Below are 19,853 nucleotides of genomic sequence, written 5' to 3'. Positions count from 1 at the left end.
GCTTTGCTGCACTGGGCAGGCCAGCTGTGCTCCCTTGCTGCTCAGGTGCGAGCCCATGCATGTGTGATGAAATAAGTGTGAAAACCACCTGGACTAGGCACCTCAGAGGTGTGCAGGATGTGATATGTGAATATCTTTTTCTTGCTCCCCAGATGGGACAAAGGGAGCAGTTGGTGGTGGCTTTCCCCATAGCCTGCCCTTCCTGGGTTAGGCAGGTCCCTTGTCAGGAAAAGATAGGAATCATGGATCCTGCCCATCCTCTGCCCACAAGCAGATGGATTCCTTTTGTTTTAATGGTATTTGTTAAATTCTTACTATGTTACCGGCACTGTATTAAATGCTGGGATAGAAACAAGTTAATCAAGTTGGGCATAGTCCCTGTCCCACATAGGGCTCACGATCTTTATCTCCATCTTACAAATGAGGTAAAATCTTTGCTCTTCATGGGCATCTACAATCCCAAAGGATGTCACTGTGGTCGAGTTGACTTTCTCAAAAAGGATGGACATGTCCAGCTAATTCTCACTTGCGGACCGACCTCCAGATGACTCCAGAAGACGATTATGCCCCTTTTCAAGTCTACCCTAGAGGATGACACCCCAGTGTTTGTGTTTGTTGGAATCCGAATATCAAAAGATGACCTGAAGCCTTGATTTTTCAAGGGCATCCATCACTTGAAAAACGGAGGGCTGTCGGGTATCATCCGAAAACTGGAAGGGAAATCAGCTGTGGTTTGGTCCCCTACCGTCAGCAGGGATGGCACTTAGACCACCTGAAACAGATGACTACCTTTTTTAATTTCAGAGATTTTTGGAGGCAGAGATGAAAAGTCTCTCCCAGAGTAGCCCAATCCTGTTTTTCATGCCATTCACCCAATCTAGGATGAAAGAATAGGGATAAAGTAAATTTTATCTCTTTCCCAGGAACCAAGAGGAAAAAATAAGCAAGAAGAATAACTCACCTTGGGGGCTTTGGATGAGCAGCTCAGCAGTAGGATAGTGTGGATTTAGTGTTGTTCTCACCATACTGGCAGATATCTAGTTGAGTTCTCTGGGAACTGAACTGATCTAAGGCAGATGGCATGGGCTTGGGATGTGCCGTGTGAGAATTAAGCAAATTCTATATAACTTTCAGTCTAGTTCATAATATGTCTGGGGATAAGACTCATGTTGGAGACAGAACCATCACACCTTGTACCTGTATCAAACTCCTTGCTTGGTGAAATAAAAATGCCAATGGTAATTCTCTATTGACACAACTTCACCTATAAGCGGGCCTAATAATGAAACAAAAAGCAGAGGGGTGGGGGGGATTGCCTAGGGGATTGATGTAATTTGACCTTGTTCATGGAAGTCAGTCAACCAGTGGATTTTCTTAAGCAACCCTGATTAGTGGAACCTGTGAATTTAATTGAGCAGTGAGTCATCAGATGAGGAAGTTGAGGAAGTGCAGTGATTTGTTTGTTTGGGTTCTCTCCTGAATTTGTCTGAGCGTGGTCTCTGGCAGGAGGAGAATCAGTGCTGTGTCTCTGATCATTAGCTGGCAGTTTTTCAGGATGTTATTGATTCAATTAAATGCAATCACTCTCTCCCTCTCTTTATGAATCTTTCATTTTCAAGGTATATTCTGGATTTTGCTAGGATTCTAGTTGAAGGGGTTTTTTTTGTCTTTTGGGGAGTGGTTTTACAGGAAAAAAGAAATTTGAGGTTAACTACATTTGTTTTTGTTTACCCAACTTTCTCTTTCCTGTGGTCTTTCATCCGGGCAGGAAAAAGAGAAGAATATTTTGTTTTTCTTCTGAGAGAGAACAGGTGCTTTCTAAAAAAAATTCATTTTGTCTTTTTTCCCTTAGACTGTATGGAATAATACAGTGCATAAAGTGATTTTAAAATCCACTTGTATTTAATAACCATTTTCAGCTCTTTTTTGATGGTATTTGTTAAGAGCTTACTATGTTACAAACACTGTTCTAAGTACTGGGGATATTCAAGTTAATCAAGCCAGATGCAGTCCCTGTCCCACATGGAGCTAACAGTCAAGTGCAAGGGAGAACAGGTATCGAATCCCCATTTTTCAGTTAAGGAAACCGAGGCCCAGAGAAGTGAAGTGACTTGCCCAAGGGCACACAGCAGGCTAGTGGTAGAACCGGGATTAGAGCCCAGGTCCTCTGGCTCTCAGGCCCATGCTTTATCTATTAGGCCACTTACTTGCTCTTGAAAAATCCTGGCATAATTCTGAGCAGCATAGCCTGGAGGCAAACTACAGTCAACATATATTAAAATCCAGATTATTCTGTGCATATCTCTGTTCCTGTTATGAGCCTGCCCTGCATTTAGATAAATGCTAGTATGTTAGGCTCATTTAAATGTAGACCAAACTCAGTTTGATACATAACTTTAGAGTGTGTCTGTCCTCAGGGAAAACTCTCAAAAACCTGGGAAAAATCACCCTTCATTGTTGTGTAAATACTCTTTTCGATAAAGTTACTTCACTTAGTTGGTCAGTTTGGAAAGCTCAACACTTAATGTGGTGGCAGCCTTTCACTTTGAGAACATAAGTTTTCAGTGCTCAAATACTACTAGTTAGCATGTTGGGGAGGAAAGGGAGAAAGAAACCCTAAATCGCCATCTTTAATATTAAGACAATGAATGGTAAACTTGGTGTAGTATTGATACATTAGTGATGGATTGAACCTGATCCCCAGGAGTCACTTAAAATAATTTAAGCAGTTGGTAATTTTGTTTAAATTTGGGAGAGGAAAGCGAGGAGTGGGGAAAGGGGGTAGGTGGGTATAGAAATTGTCCATTAGTTAAATTAAAAACTTATCAAAGCATTACTTGATCTCCAACCATAAAATCTATTAGACTGTGAAATAGTTTCCCCAGGTAGTGATGGAGCGCATGTTGAGTCATTTAAAATGATATGGGGTTGAGCACTTGCAATAGGGAACAAATCTTACTGTGTGTTAAGGACAGAATGCCCTAATAAATCTTCTCCATCTCTGAACTGTTTTTTCCCCCATTGTTGTTTACATGCTGCTGTGGTTTTCAAACACAAATTAAACATATGAGTATTCCTTTTTGTGAAATATCTGTGGACCCATTTGAATACAGGGTTATAAGTATCGTGAGCAGTGGTGTCCCTCAGAAGGCACGATGCTGTCATTCTTCCCTCTCTTAGACATCCAGAACAGATGCTGTGTTTACTGATAGAATCCTTATTGCAAAGTAGAGCTAGTAATCTTGGGCAAGTCACTTCATTTCTCTGGACCTCAGTTTCCTTAGTTACTGCTTCTTTGTTAACATCCAACCTTCCTTTAAATAACCCAGCATTGTGAACCAGGGGCTAATGTTACCAAAGAGGCTTTCCTTAGAATTCTAAATTACCTTGCAGATTTTGTGTCATTTATAACACAAATGATTTAGGCTGTTATCTGTAACGATAGAGGCTTAGAAATTAAAGCCACAGAAGATTAAACCCCACTCAGTTTAGGAGAGTGTCTGTTTCCTTTCCTGTGTTTTCTAAATTGGTGGTCTTGTTATTTTTGGCCCAAATTTTCCTTATTTGACTCTATTTCTACTAAGGAGCCTTTTTTCCTTTTTTGCAGAATCTGAGCATAAGTCTTTCACTCTCAGAGTGATTCTCATTCTGAATAGTGGAGAACTGAGGTAGTTACATTTTCTGCTCCCATATTCTTCCCATTATGACCAGAACTATGAAAATGTACCGTGTCACATTGATGAACCCACAGAGTTGCAAGAGACTCATCTTTTGTTGCCTGAATGGGACTCAAGACCAAAAAAAAACACCCATAAACATCCTAGTTGGAGTGAGTCCCTAAGCCCCCACAGACTTTTGGTGCTAAAGTTTCAATAGTTTGGATGCTTTTCAGGGTTACATTCCCTTGTTGGTTGCCCAGTGAAATATCTCTGGATTGACATTCTGTATAAAGTGCTTGCTCTATAGTTTGTTATTTAAGGTACTTATTAAATGTTCACTATGTGTCAAGCATTGTGTTAAACACTGGAGAAGACACAACTATAACAGATGAGAAACACTCTTTCCTGGTGAGGGTAGAAGAGAACAGTGGCAATAATGGATTGCAAACAACAAGACAGCAATGTCCAAGCAAGTACATAAATAGTCCTTGGAATTTGTAGCCCTCAAACTCCCTACTGCTCCATGTGAAGAGACCTTAATTCCTAACCATCCTTCTCCTTTAGACTGTGAGCCTTGTTGCCGGACAGTGCCTGTGTCCTATCTGCTTATATTGTATCTCCCCCCCAGTGCTTAGTACAGTGCTTGGAATATAGTAAGTAATTAACAAATACTGCAATTATTACAATTACTATTATTATTAATCTTGTAAAATCTGTAAAGTTTGGAATGAGACTCCCTGCTGGGTTTTGGTGGAGGTTATGGATGCAGTGGGGCAGTGAGGGCAGACTCTGGATCCCCTTCTTTGGATCGTACGTGGCGTTACCATCGGCTTTAAATTGAACCTTAGTGATGTGAAGGAGTGACCAGCCCTTCAAAGACCCCTCTACCCAAGAGTGGGCTTAGGCCCTGAGAAAAGAATCCAACACATAATGGACAAGACTTCAACTATGGAAAGAGAGAAACGGGAAGGGTGGGCAGGGACTGTGTCTGTCATATTGTACCCTCCCAAGTGCTTAATACAGTGCTCTGCACACGGTAAGGGCTCAATAAGTACGACTGACTGACTGACTACCGAAGTGGTTGTTATTACTGACGCTGATACCAACGTCCATATGGATGTCATCAGTAACAACACTCAATTCTCCTATAATGAGGGGGTTACATTCTTGATGAACCTCACATTAAGGAAAACATGCCATACAGTGCACTCCTGGACTGTCGCCTCGTGATTGTGAGCAACTATTTCTTCCAACATCACACGCCATTCTATTCGCTAGAGTCGTGCTGTCAGATCTTTCCCCTCCTGCAATTCCCTGACAATGTTCTATCCCATTAGATAGTAAGATCCTTGGGCATCATGTCTACCAACTCTTTTGTATTGCTTTCTCCCAAGCACTTAGAACACTGTTCTGCACAAAGTAAGCTCTCAATAAATGCCATTGATTGATTGATCGGTCATGAAAAACAGCACTTCCTGAGCCCAGATCCATATGACATTGAGGTCTTTTCATCTGCATAATGTGAGGTTCTGTGATTTAAAGGAAAGCAAGTTCTGGATTCCATAGACGGCATTAGGCTCCCCTTTATGACTGCGAGAGTCAAAAGTGGGAACAAAAGCTTTCTTGTGATAGCCAAAGCTTCTCTGCATGTGCCTTTGAGTTGTTTAGTTTGAGCATGAGTCTGTGCATGTTGGTGTGTTTATATGTGTGCTCCTGCTTAGTGTACCGCATGATTATGGGGATTTTGCAGAACTCAGAAGGCCTTTTTATTTTTTTTTCACATTTCTGGATGGTCTGAAAGGTAATCGTAACCACTCTGAATTCTGCCCCATTTACAGAATGTGCACCTCTTAGAGAAGTGGCACACTGTGGAACATTCATTTTGCATTCTAGATTCCTTGGTGATTGAATGGAGGATTTAAGCTTGGTGGTGTCTGTGAAGAATACATGTCTTTTTTCAAGCTCACCTGTGGTTCTCCTGAAGGGGAAGGGAAGAATGCCTTATTAGTTTCCTTTTGAGGCCTGATTGGAGAGTTCCATGATGGGCTTTGGGCAGATACCTTTTAAAGGAATGCACGTGGGCCCGCCTTTCACTGCAGACATTTTGATTAAGCCAAGTTGTCTTAGCCTTAAGTTTCCTATGCCCTGATGAATTGCAGCCTACGCTGTAGTATCTGCAGTACCTATTATCTTCTTTTTAATAACCTGTTGGCAGCACTTGAATGATGTTGGCTTCCGGAGTATAAAGGCACACGGCAATCATTGTTTGCTATTGTTGGAGAGCTGGGACTTTATGCAAAAATCATAATAATCAAAGTAATTATGTAGTTCTTTTTCCCAAGGAACTTGAAGTGCCTCCTAGACATTATCTCGTTGCTCCCCTCAACACTTCAGTGCCTTATACAGGGAGGAAATGGGACTAACCTAGTTTTGCACTAGTTGAAGGCAGATAGTCAATTGAGAGGTTAACACTCCCACTAGATTGTAAGCTCCTTGAGGACAGGAATGTGTGACTTCTGTTGTACTCTCACAAGCACTTAGTACAGTGCTTGGCACTCAGATGTTCAGTAAGTGTGGATTGACTGGACTGACTTCTTCCCAACTACTTGCAACAAGCCAAAGGCACAGTCAGCATGAGAACCTGGCTCTGAATCCAGTTGGATCTCTTTTTCTCTAAAATAAGATGTCTGTGCTAAACTTTGTGGACTCTTTCACATTTCCTATCCTCCTCTTCCCTCCCTGCTCCAGAGCCCCAGCTGTTGCTTAGAGAATGAGCGTAGAGGAGTTTGGGGAAGATATCAGTTATGGATCCCAACATAAAAAACTAATGACTCTTTGGATCTTTTTTACCGCACTAAGTGCAGGGGTAGATAAAATCAGGTGGACCTAGTCCCTGTTCCACATAAGACCCACCTTCTTAATCCCTATTTTACAGATGAGGTAACAGAGCCACGGAGAGGTTAAGTGACTTGCCCTGGGTCACACAACAGTCAGATGGCAGAGCTGGGTTTAGTGCCCAGGTCCTTCTGACATTAGGCCAAGCAGCTTCTACTTTTCTCTGGAAAAAGTGCCTTAGGCTACAGCAAGAGAGAGGCACATTGTCAAAACATGTAGATTACCTGCTTAATGGGTTTGGTAGACTCTTCACTGTCTCTATAAAAAACAGTGCCTCCTGGCTCTGTTTATTTGCAAGGTTTCTAACCATAGGTGGTAATGTTCTACCAAAGGCGTCACCCATCAGTCCATCTTGAGTGCACACCTTTTCCAGTATTGAATCAACGATAGATGACGTTTGGAGAGACACCCTAGGATCTGTCTGTATTAAGTGCAGCGTGCTGAGCAGATTACTGGATGTGAGGTCACTGTCATTTTATATGAGGTGTGGCAACTCTGTTATATTGTACTCCCTCAGTAACTTAGCACAGTGTTGTGCACGAAGTAAGCCCTCAATAAATTCCATTGATCGATTGATTGATCTCTGTTGTTGGGATGCACGCATACAGAGTGGATTTAATCTCTCTGCTCATGCTAGCAGGTTTCCTGACCTTCTGGTTGTGCCCTCCATTACGATTTTTCTGCCTATTCCAACCTCTTTGGGTTATGTTCTAGGTGGTCCTGCCATTCTTCAGGCTATTCATAATCTGAAAGAGGGATTTGAGGAGGACCAGGATGTTGGTTTCCCGTCCTCTCCCTGCTCTTTGTCAAGATGAAATTGGGGAGACTTTGAGCATAATTGGGCTGGTGTCAAGATTTCTTCTGCAGCATGCTTGTAGGGTTTGCCTAGCATTATCAATTATCTCTTGTTCAAATAAAAGGCTCCCTACATATGATCATAGCTTTATACTTCAAACTCACTTAACTGAACATCATTCACGGAATATTTATCTTGACTATGACAGTTTTTTGGTCACAGACTGGTATTAGTTTTCTATTATACTACATGTGTCCGCCACGTAAGTTTGGTAATAAGTGTAGGACAATAAAAATGAAGGACGTGCCTCAGACTGATAGCAATTCCCTTGTAATGGGAAATAATGTGGTTAACTTCAAAGACATTTTAAATAAATGTTTTATGCCCAACCCATCCATTAAATCAGAGCCTAAAGGGTGAGCAGGATCATACCTTCATTGGTCATTGAGTATGCCACAATTGCTTTTTGAGACATAGATGATCTTTTTAAAATGAAGAATGATAAAGCATACTGGCTTTGCACCAACATAGAGGCAGTTGCCTTGCATGCTCTAAAAATAGAGGGAAGAGAGGAGGTGTCTGTCCATTGAGATTTGGAAAATATGGGTATCTCTGCAGAAGAAGCTCACCTACTGATGATGTCAGGCCTAATGATTTTGCTACAGAACTATTAGCAAAATGCCGTTAAAGGTCGGAAGGAGTAATTGGACCAGTAGTAGCCATGATGGAATTTACCAAGTGCCCATTGGGTGCAGTGCACTGCACTAAGCATTTGGGAAGGTGCAGCAGGGGCACAAGACACATTCCTTACCCACAAGCAGCTTTCACTCTCATGGGAAAGACAAAGATAAAAGTATTCATTAGCCCCATTGTTACAATATTTAATCTCTGCTTCTTAAAAACCTTTTTTTTAAGATGCATATTTCAAATAAGCAGGTGAAGTGTTTAGCTGGCTGGTATTCTTGTTCCCTTGCGGTCTCAACCGCGACAGCTAGAAGCAGCCCAAGAAGTGTAATGCGTTTCTTCCCACCTTTATAAACCTCCAAGTCTGCCGTGTGTGGGCAGTGCATTCTTTGTCACCCCTCGTACTACCCTGACCACCCCAAAACCCTCTCTGGCAGGTTGAGATCCCAGTGGTCGTGAAGAATTCTCCAGGCTTGGGATTACCGGAGGGGATGGAACTTCCAACTCCTAAACCTCCCCTGCCTCCACATTCAAACTTCCCCGACTCCCTGATGGGGAATGTGGAGATGTGACTTGTCAGGCTGATGAACGGGTAAACGAGTCTTCTCTGAAGGGTGGGGTTAAGCCATTCATACACCTAGAGACACATGCTGCCTCATGGATCATTTGCAGGATGGCACTCAATAGATAGCATTTTTCTAGGAGACAATTTACCTTCTAAAATTCTAGGTAGATACTATTTTCCACCTATGCAGTCTTTCCCAGTTGTAAATGCAGTACGGTGCTCTGTACACAGTAAGTGCAAAATAAATACTGCTGCTATTACTACTACTACCTGACTTGTAAGATCCTTGTGGGCAGAGAATGTGTCTACCAACTGTGTTCTATTGTACTCTCCCAAGCACTAAGTACAATGCTCTGTATAGAGTAAGTACTTAATAAATACTACTGCAGCTGCTACTAACACTAAACTGTCAGCCCCTTTTGGGCAGGGAACGTGTCTACCAACTTGTACTCTTCCAAGGGCTTAGTACAGTGCTCTGCACGCAGTAAGCACTCAATCAATGCCATTGATTACTTTGACTACTTAAAGGAAATAGGTTCCAGATTCCACCAAGATTGTCCTGAAGTCAAGCACAGGTAGGCCGAAGCAATGTTGCCACAACTCCTCATGCTGGCCCTCGGCTACCTTAGGTGGTGGACGGCTCACTTGCCTGGGGCTGAAACATGTAATTTGTGAGGCAAACAGAGGGAATGACAGGAAAAAGAGGTCCTGTGAGCCACAATGAAAGGGTGAGGTTAGATGGGCTCCCAGTAAAGGTGGGAGAGCAAATCTTCAAGTGTTCCTTTGTGACACAAAAGTACACAGGAAGTAAAATTTTCAGCAAAGTGATCTTCATATATGGGCAGGGGATTGTGTGTGTGCGTGTGTGTGTGCATGCCCCACTCGTGCGCACACACACACACACACACACACACACACAAAAAGGGGACCTATAGTCTTCCTCTCAGCTTCCTATCAGTCAAAAGCATTTATTTGGACCCCTGCTTTAGCCGACCAGTATACCAGGAGGTCAGGGAGCCCACAGAGTAGTGAAAGACCCAGTCTCTGTCCTTGAGGAACTATCTAATGATGGAGGCAGGTGACATCAATTGAAGATGTATAGTTATGAGGAGTGAGAGGGTAAATACAATAAAATAATACAAGTGAATAAACTAGTCAGTATAGAAGCAGGTTAATTCAGGAGTGCTGGGGTGGCTGACAGGTGAGATGCCAGGAAGGTGGGGGAAGGGGGATTAATCTTGAAATGCTCCCTGGAGGATGGAGCTTTTTAGGAGGGCTTTGAGAACAGGGAGGGGACATGGTTTAGTCAGGAAAATTACTGCTGCAGTTCTTCTCCAAACCCGGTGGGTCTAAACTCCATTGTCCAGAACTTTCAACTGATGTAGGTGTCCTTGTCCCTTTCCTCTGTCACCTTTTCTCTTTCCCCATCTGCCCTTCCACATGTATCTAAGAGCAAGAATAGGAGGAAAGCAGGCAGGCAACATGCTCACTTGGCAGAAATACAGTAATCCTTGCCATATTCACAAATCTTGGACTCGGACAGGAGAGGAAAGTGACTTCTTGAGACCTTTTCTGACTCTTCTTGGAGAATTCAGAGTTCTGGCCCTTGTGCATTAAATCAGTAGACGAAAATGGCCCTAGGAACAGCCAGAAGAGTAACTCACTCTTCTTTGATGCTTTCTCAGCCTCTTCTTTCTCACTGAGTTAAAGCTGTAAGAGTTCACCCCATTTGGAAGACTCCTTTTAATAAGGTGAGCCCTCTCAATTTGTATTGTTGTGGAGAATGGCAAGGCTTTTTTTTTCTTTAGTGCATTGGTGCCACTACTAAGCTTTGGCAGAGAGAAAGCCTTTAAGTACAGAATTCATTATGGCGATCGTGCATGACCTGCAAATTCAAAGGACAATGATTATTTTATGAGCTACATACCGAGTTCAGAGAAGCTCGAGTTCAGTAAGATTTTTAAATAGATGAAATTCAAGACATTCAAAGCTTCTTCCTAATAATAATTCTGATCTATTAAATATGTGTTGGATTTTCTTCCTATATGTTGTTTAGCGTTAATGCTTTAATACCTAGTGGAGTATCATAGCATTATTGCCCTTCTAGACAAGGTTTATTCATCCACAATAATAGAAGACACCTTTGCTTGAATTTTGCCTAATTTTTAGGAAATTTCATGTGCCCCTCAGGGGGAAGGAAAATAAGTTGTCAAGTGCTGTTGTCCCTAAAATAATCACTTGTCAGGAAAAACTGGAACATAACAGGGAAATAAAGCCATTGTTTTGAAATGACCAAAAAAGGTAATAAGCATTTGGAAATATCTGGGCAGAAAATGGAAGTACCTGTGTAATTATTACTGTGGCATCACTTTATTTTCTCCTTCTGTTGCCCTTTTCCTCCCAGCAGGAATTTTGAGGAAAGGTAATCTATTTCTGTCTTTCATCCCTCCTTTTCCCTGAATCCATAGTAATCTCTATTGCAGCCAGCTGGATTGGGCTGCCCTACTGTTGCTGGTGGCCTTTCTCAAATAAAAAAAAAATCCAGGTACAGAGATTTATTAATGAATAACTGGGAAAAAGAAGTTCAGAGACATAATACAGTTCACACAGAGAGCTATACCTAAAGAGGATATTCTCTCTAAGGTGTCAGGTGGCCTTATAGAGGTCTTTAATACCAAGGAAAATGGCAGCCCAGGGTGAGCAGGAGAAGAATGACGCGTAAGTGCCTCGTGATCTTTAGCACATGCCTTGGGGTGCTGAGAGCTCCTTTGATATATACCTCTGGTCAGGTTCAGGTGGACAGCGTGACCCCATTTGTGTGCCTGGAGTGGCTGCCACAAGAAATTATAAAGAAATGGGGGCCCAGATGAATCATGTCATTCTGAAAATGGCACCTTTTTGAAAGAATGCATTTTAAAAATAACCCATTCAAACTAAGGATCCCAAGAAGAAAAATTGTTCCCAAACTGATGATTCCTGGGTTGCAATTATATGTCCAATGGTCAAGAGAGTGAATAGAGGTTATCACATTTTAACTGTCTGAACACTTCAGATCGGATATCTTGTTAGCTAAGGGCAAGTAAGGAAGGTTCTGCTAATCAGCAGCCAATGTGTAGCAACCCCACATGTATAATGCACAGAGGGCACATACACTGGCCAGTCAGTTCTTGTCAGAGTGTGGAGACCCCATGTCATTATTCATGGACAGTAGGCACAAGTTAAATGTGCACATTTTATGGTGGAGTGTAAATCTTTGTGCCCATGAGCTATTTTAAATACATTGTAATAACCATGCAATCGATGTCCCATTAGGCAGGCAGACTTAGATTTTAAAACCCTGCAGCTGTTTAAACAAAACAGGCTTCCTTGGTGACCTAGGTGTGGTTTATTGTTAACGCATATTTCCTTTCTGGGATACGTCTCCTGAGTCTCCCTTTTGGAAGGATTGACCAATATCTGTTCTTCATTCCTAGAAAAGCATATTTTCTTTCTCTTATCTAGCCCTGTTTTGTACTGTTTGTTTTAATGAAGAAAATGGAGCAGCTGATGTGTAGATGTTACATTATCACAAGCTATTATCAATCTAATTGGTTGTTTCTTGCTGAATCTGCAGAGAGCGAGAGCACAGAGAGGGATCATGTAGTAATTTTCAACCTATCATAGATAAGATTCCAGGCCAGAAACACAGAGTGTTACTTCTGAAAATGAGTGCAACCAGATTTCATAATTCATCTTTCTAATTTAGGCTAATTTACTATATTGCTTTTATTTGGATTGGCTAACTACAGTTGAAGATTAGCTGTGGGTAAGCCCATATATTGAAGGCAATTTCCGTGAGGTTTTGGGCCCTAGGAATAATAGCTGGAAGAGAGGCAAGGCACCACAGCATGAGATGTGAATTGAAAACCTTTTGCTTCTTACCCTGAGCTGACAGACTGTATTCCTTGGTGGATGCCATTAATCCCAGATTATGCTCTCTCTCTGTCTCTGTCTCTCCCTCTCGCTTTCTGTCTCTGTCATCCCTCCTCTCCTCCACCCTCCCCTTCCTCCCTCCTTCTCTCTCTCTCTTTTTCCCTTCCTCCCTCCCTCCCTTCCAGGAGCTGTGCCGTCAGCGCATGGCTGTCAAGTCATCCGATCGCCAGGAGCCCCTGCACACTTCTCGCATCAATAGCGTCTCGTCCCAGTTCAGCGATGGGCCCGTACCGAGCCCCTCTGCCCGGAGCAGTACCTCTTCATGGTCTGAAGAGCCGGCGCAGTCTAACATGGACATCTCCACCGGTCACATGATCTTGGTAAGGCAATTTTTTTGTTTTGTCAAATGAAAAAAAAATTGAAGCTGTTTCCCAGATGAAAAAAAAGGTGTTTCTAACAGAATATTTTTATGTTGTTACAATTAAACATTCTCAGTTGCCCCCCATTCCCATCACACACCCACACACCCACACACACACTCACACAACACGTGCTATGTTTTTTAAACCAGGACTGACAAGAAGATTGATGACAGAATCAAGCCTTCTTAGGAAAGGGACAAACAATAATAAGAAAAGTCTAAATGTCAGGGCTCTTTCTACTGCTCTTCCTCTTCATTTCAGTGAGCACAATTCCTAGTCACCACGGGGATTGTCCCCCCACATCCATTGGGATCACCCCACTTTTTTTGCTTACAGTGCTTTATTGCACACACATTTAATCATGTGCAAGATTTTCACTGGTTCCTTGTTTCAAAAATTGGAAACCTCCATATCTATTAGACCTAAATGGGGATGTGGCTTTTTTTTTAAAAGATGGATAAAAAGCAGTTATTTTTTTCCCCCTTGATTTCCAGCTCCCCTAGAATCATTTGGGTAAATGCAGATCAGCCATAGGTTTCTTATAACTAAAAGGGAACCTGATGAGATATAAGAGTTTTGAATTGTAGGTCCTTACTGTTTTATCTAAATGGCTAAGATGAGGTGGGCTCTTGCATTCAGAAACTTGAGCTTGACGCCCTCCAAAAAAAAAAAAAATACTTGTATTCACTTGTCGCCTTCCCAAGGTGTTTTTTTTTAATCATTTGGAGAGCTGCTGTAGATGGAAGGGTGGAAGATTGCTGTGTGATATATAATTAATAGCTAAGTTTATTAAGAGATGTGTTCCCAATTCAACTTATCTAACTGCTTGCCTCCTGGAGGGAGAAGTTCAACGATGCTCTGAATTGGGAAAGCTGAAGGCAGCCTCTTTTGTTCAGTAATTGTGAAGCCTGGAATGTAAAACACTCTAGCAAAATTATTTTTCAGATTGGAGTAGAGGGAGCTTCCTGTTGATGAAAACAGAACCTCATTTCAGTGCTTTGCTGATATATTCACAGGGCTGTATGGATCCAGGAATTGTGTTTCTCTAGTAGCTAATTCCCAAAGGCTCGAAGCAGGCCCTGCCAAGTAAAAAAGCAATACTCATCGTTTTGAAAGCAGTGTTACCAATATAATTAACCCCAGCCAAGCCCAGTGAAGTGGTATCCTGGGCTCAAGGGTGGTTGGGCCCCTGTTTTGACCAAATCATAGAATAACCCAGGCGATCACCCTACCAGGTGACTCCACTATGATACAGAGTTAATCGAATCTGAGCACCAGTTCAAGGCGGTCCCCGTGATTGTGTATTTCCTTTCCTCTGTCTCCTTCCCCAGCACTCCCCCTTCCTCCCCACCCAACTTCCCAGTCAGAGGAGATGAAAAGAAATTGCAGCGACTCCATGTTATCTGACAAATGGATTTTCCTTGCATGGATTTGCCTACATCTGGCAGTACTGGGAGATGCCATGCTGTGGTAGATCCCGCTTGGTTGGCTGGAGATCAGGGCAGGAAGAGAAATTGTGGTCGGACACAGAAGAGCCCCTGGCTAAGATTGTTCTTTAAAACCCACTTAGTGTTCGCATTCATTCCAGTGGGATAATGAAACCTGACTAGTTAGTTCATATGGTAATGAGGTTTCCTCCTCAGGTCTCAGACCCCGGCTAAATGTGTAGAAATGTCTTGGAGCAGGGTTTTGCTTTGTTTTCAGGATTAGAAATTGTCTCCCGCCCTCTACTCCTGTAGCAGGGATGATGGAAATGACCTGCAATTGTTCCCCAAATCAGAATCTCAGAGAGCAGGAGAAATAGACTGTAAACTCATTGTGGGCAAGGAATGTGTCTGTTATTTAACAAAACTAAGCGCTTGGGAAGGGACTATATATATATATCAGTAGGGTACTCTGCATACAATAAGTGCTCAATTTATTGAGCACTTGATTGACTGAAATATGTTTCCAATAGGGCCACAGTCAATGTAATTCTCTTCCTCTCCTTGATCTTCAGAGCAGCTTGCTTTACAAGCATCCCTCTAGGCTCATTGGATACCTTCCACCCCTTGAGTGGGACCTGGTTTTAGGGCTAAATCTGTACATTTTGAAGGAACGATGTATTTTAATGACTTGTTATTCTCTTAGCACTTTGCCTTTCTGGAGGGCTTCCCAACCATTTTTGGTGATTCATATTTATTTATTTCATTTTGTTTTTATATAGGCACTCTTAGCCTCAGTTAAGAATGAAACTCTTTCAGAACATTTGCACATAAAACTTGGTGAAAGGTTCCACTTACACATGCTGTCACTCCATAATATCTAAATGATATGCATTCATTGTAATTGGGCACAGCAGGCATCTTTTTACTGTATTAGAAACCTAGAACTTGTGCTGTACAGTAATTTTAAACATGCCCCAATTGTATCTTCCAAATCCCTTTCTTTCTCCTTTGTTAGAGTTAGAAGTTAGGAATTGGCCATGGTATTATATAAGGGTGATATATGTCTTGGAGATTGTGCATATTGGTAACAAGATAAGAGTCCTATTTTCACTTTCCGTTAGGGCAACTGGGATTAATGTAAATACCAAAAAACACACATCTACAGCATCATCCTGCTTTTTCAGCTTTATATTTGCCCAATGGAAGGCTCACCAGTTTGACTCATCAGTTGAAATCTTTCTTTGCTTTGTTCTTGTTCCTCTTATCTTCTAGCTCTCTTTTTTCGGCCTTCTCTTAGGTTAGCTTTTTAATGTCTGATTTTGAGAAATAAGAATATGACTTTTTTCCTGTTTTTCTTGAATTCGCCTCAGAATAATCCCTTCAGCAGGAGATGTTATCAAAGGCCTCGAAACATTTAATGCTTCAGGTTCAGCAAGATGCACTTTCTCAGATAGGTCCCTTGACTTTTAAATGCAGGCAGAGTGTGAAAGAAATTTAACCCATTTGTGGGTGCTTTTTTTTAATACTTCCATTGGGGCTGTAGAATCCCTTTCAAGTCAAAGATCCATGAGTCTTTGACAGACACCTTTGAAAACTTTTTTTCCTAATAAACAGAGCCCCCGTGATGCCAAGAATGGAGACGTTCAGTTCCATGCCTATGGCACAGCCCTAACTGTGGTCCCTGGTTGCTTATGTGGGGTTCCTTTGAGCTATGAAGAAACAAGCTTATCACCAGAGGGCAAGGACAGTGCACTCACATGAATAATCTCTCGCCCCTTCTCCCCCCCACCACCCAGAATTCTTTCCCGGCAGCAGGTGTGGGAATTCTGTGCTTGGGAGCCCCAGGTGTGACAAATGGCTATCTAGCGTGGGTGGCAAAGACTGCAGTGGCTACCAAGGCAACCACCGTTTGGCTAAGGCTCTACTGCACAGCATTGTTACTATGCTGCAGTCACCGCCTCTGAAAGTGGAATGGATCCTGCATATAACCTCTGTGGGCAGTTCGCTATATGCTGTAGGCCTCCTCGTATGTTGCACTCTGTATCCCAGCAGGAACACCACCGGCAGTGATGAGAAAGGGCCAGTGGTGCTGCTCAAACCGCTACCACCATAATCAATTCCTTTGTGCAGTTTCTTGCTCTTGAAACTTCAGGATCATCATCAATGGTATTTATTGAGTGCGTATTTTGTCACAGCACTGTATTAAACGCTTGGGAGAGTACAATACACATTCTCTGCCTGCAACAAGCTTACAGTCTAGAGGATCGAGACTCGTCCGTCATTCTTGATGGGAGAATCCATCATTTGAGGAAGCAGTGGGGGATCTGGAAGTGGGCATACATTTTTGATCCCTGGAAAACTCTTCCAACTCATTTCCCCCTCTAGACCATAAGCTCATTGTAGGCTGGGAACGCATCTACCAACTCTGTTTTACTCTCCCAGAGCACTGCACCCAGTAAGCATTCAATAAGTGCCATCGACTGATGGAAATACAAGGAGCCTACAGTCTCGCAGAGGAGACAAGACATTAGAATAAATTATGGCTTTGTACATAAGTGCTGTAGGGTTTAGGGTGAGGTGAATATCAAGTGCTTATGGGCTTCAGATCCAAGTACATAGGCGATACAGAAGGGAGACGCAGTAAGGCAAATGAGGGCTTAGTCAAGGAAGGCCTCTTGGAGGAGATGTGATTTTAATAAGGCCTTGAAGGTGGGGAGAGTCTTTTGGATGCGAAGTGGAGGGAGTTCCAGCACAGAGGGAGGATGTGGGCAAGGGGTCGGCAGTGAGATAGTCGAGATTGAGGTGTAGTGAGGAGGGTGAAGTTAGAGGAGAGGAGTGAAGTGATGGCTGGATTGTGGTAGGAGATCATCAGGGTAAGGTTGGATGGGGGAACTGATTGAGTGCCTTAAAGCCAACAGTAAGGAGTGTAGGCTGGAGGGGGAGCGCTCTGTTGAGCTGTTGGGTTGGGGGAGAGATTGAACACTTGGCTAAAGTAAGGCCGTTGGAGCATCTGGACATTTTATCCCGGAGCTCCCTGGCCTTGCATCCATGCACCAGTCATTGGCTGAATGTCCACGGCCGGTTTTCGGTGTGAACAAAGGCACTCCGTGATGTGAATGACGCGAGGCAGGAGGCCTGTCTGTTCACGCAGGAAGGCTCAGAAGAGCTGGGGCTAAAGGTGCCTATTCAATAATAGAATTCAGCCCTAAGCCTGATCCAGCTCACACGACATGTCAGATTCACACCACTAGTTTTTTTCTCATTCAGCCCAGAGGGCTCGTGGGCTTTAGTTAAATGTAACCTGATTTGATGGTGGACCAAAATTGGGCTTTTGGAATTTTTATGAATCATCATCATTATTATTATTAGCAAATGCGAATTCCGTATCCGCAGTGGGTATTTTCTGTGTTCTGTCTAGGGGTCGGCACGCTGTGAGGACTGAATGCATTTTAAACAAGAGCCGTATTAATAATAACAATGTAAGAGCAGCCCAGATCCACCTAATTAATCCTCCCTACATCCTGCAAGGGAGGTAGAGGCCAGTGTATATCATCACTGCTTTCAGTTCTGCCGAGCGGAAATGGAAGAAGAGCACAGTTCCTGCTCAGTGTGCTACAATCTAAATATATTAATGAGGCCTAAGAAACTGGGTTGGAAGGGGGACACTGCAAGCAGTAAATACCAATTAGCTCCGAAAATGAACTCTTGAAAACATATCTTTTTTTAACCCACATTCACACCACAGTGTGAGCATCACGTTGACTGCTGCAGCCTTGTAGTCTATGAGATGCTATGTGTTAGTCTCCCGGTTTCTCCTGGGAAAACTGACCGGCCCTGGGGTCTCTGGAGAGAACCTGGATTCTGAAACTCCACTCTTCCTCCCCTTTCTCTCTTAGAATTATAACTTGGAAACCATAATCCATCTTAGCCAGCAGGTAATTAGCCATCTCCTTTCACTGAGAAGCAGTTCCTTGAATCTAGAGTCTGTGGCTAAATTAAATCCCCTGGGTTTGGACTGGGCCTGTCCCCCAGATGGCAGGTGATGTGCAATCTAAAATGGATTATCACAAGAAGGATGCAGCACTTCCTGTAGCTAAATGACTCTATAATACCAGGGGTGTCCTCTTTTCATTTTGAGAGCGGGGGCACATTTGTGGGAGGGGCGCTTTAAGCGGGGCAAAGTCGTCTGTCCCACACACACCCCCGGCCCATGGTCTCCCCAGCCTCCAGTGCCTGGCTGTCAGGCATGTGGAGGTAAGAAAAGCCCCATATCCAGCCCTGTAGCCCGTGGAGGGCCCCAAAAGACTCTGCCCAGTGCCAGAGAAGAGTGGGGAGAAGGATAATGGGTAAGGGAGATTGAAAAGGGAGGAGAGCAGGGAAGGCACTTTAACTTGGCTTAAAAGGGCCACCTGTGCTGTCTTGGGCTGCCACCCTGTCACCTTCCTATTGGCAGTCTATAGACTGTAAACTCCTAGAGTAAAAGGTACATGCCTGAGCTGGGGGGCAAAGTAAGTTTACCAACAAAAGCCTCATTGCTAATATAAACTGCCATTAATATTCACCAAAATATGTGCAAATACAACCCTATTTAAAGTGAATTGCCAAGAAACTGGCATAGCTCTATCTTGCTCAGTTCAAAGAAGCTTTTTGAAAAAATATCCATAGAAACACTCCAATAGGGATGCCTTTGGTTACAGTGGAGAAAGAAAAGGAAATCTTTTTTCAAGTGAGTTTGAAGAAGATATATTTGGCACTACTACTGAGTTTTAACTCCAAAGTATGTCGCATTGAATGGACGTCATTTTAAATAGGTCAGTGTGTATTGGAGCAGAGAAATATTTTCAGAGCTAGTGTGAGTCTTTCTCATTTCCTGTTAGCAGAAGTGCATGTTTCCTGTTAGCAGGGGTGCATGTTTCCTGTTAGCAAATGTGTTTCCTGTTGGCAGGGGTGCATGTTTCCTGTTGGCATGGACTCATGCTTCTTTTTGGTGGGGGTGTACATTTCCTCTTGGCAGGAGCACATATTTCTTATTGGTGGGGGCGTGCATTTCCTTTTGGGGGCTTACATTTCTTGTTGGTGAGGTGCACATTTCTTGTTAGTAGGGGTATGCATCTCCTGTTGTCAGGAGTACACACTTCCTGATAGCAAAAATACTCATTTCTGGTTGCAAGGGGTACAGTTTCCTGTTAGCTTAGGTGTGCTTGCTTTATACTAGCAGGTGAGTTTTCCTGAGTGCTTCTTGCGCACTCAGACCTTGCCTTCCTGTATCTAATGACAATCTGAGGAGTGGGAAGGAATTGGACGCTTAAACTTTCTCAGACATTACACTAACACTCCTTCTTAAAAGGGTGGGCTATAGCATACTTACTAGGGGTGTGTATATCCTGGTTACTATGTGTGGAACTGTCTCCTATTTCTGTCAGGGGAATGCATAATTATTTTGTATTTGAGTGACACAAGTTCCACTCTACACAGGTAAAAGGCAGTTGAAGC

General features: G+C 42.9%; 1 protein-coding gene across 1 annotated transcript in view; it reads left to right on the top strand.

Moving 5' to 3' along the window:
- Positions 1-19,853, top strand: part of PTPRN2 (protein tyrosine phosphatase receptor type N2) — a 661,085-nt gene that overhangs the window by 545,854 nt on the left and 95,378 nt on the right. The window contains exon 13 of the mRNA XM_038755516.1: positions 12,697-12,891. Within this exon, the coding sequence (XP_038611444.1) occupies positions 12,697-12,891 (195 nt within the window). The remainder of the gene's footprint in view (positions 1-12,696; positions 12,892-19,853) is intronic.

Source organism: Tachyglossus aculeatus, chromosome 13, assembly GCF_015852505.1.
Source record: "Tachyglossus aculeatus isolate mTacAcu1 chromosome 13, mTacAcu1.pri, whole genome shotgun sequence".
NCBI lineage: Eukaryota > Metazoa > Chordata > Mammalia > Monotremata > Tachyglossidae > Tachyglossus > Tachyglossus aculeatus.
This window is presented reverse-complemented; position numbering and strand designations above follow the sequence as displayed.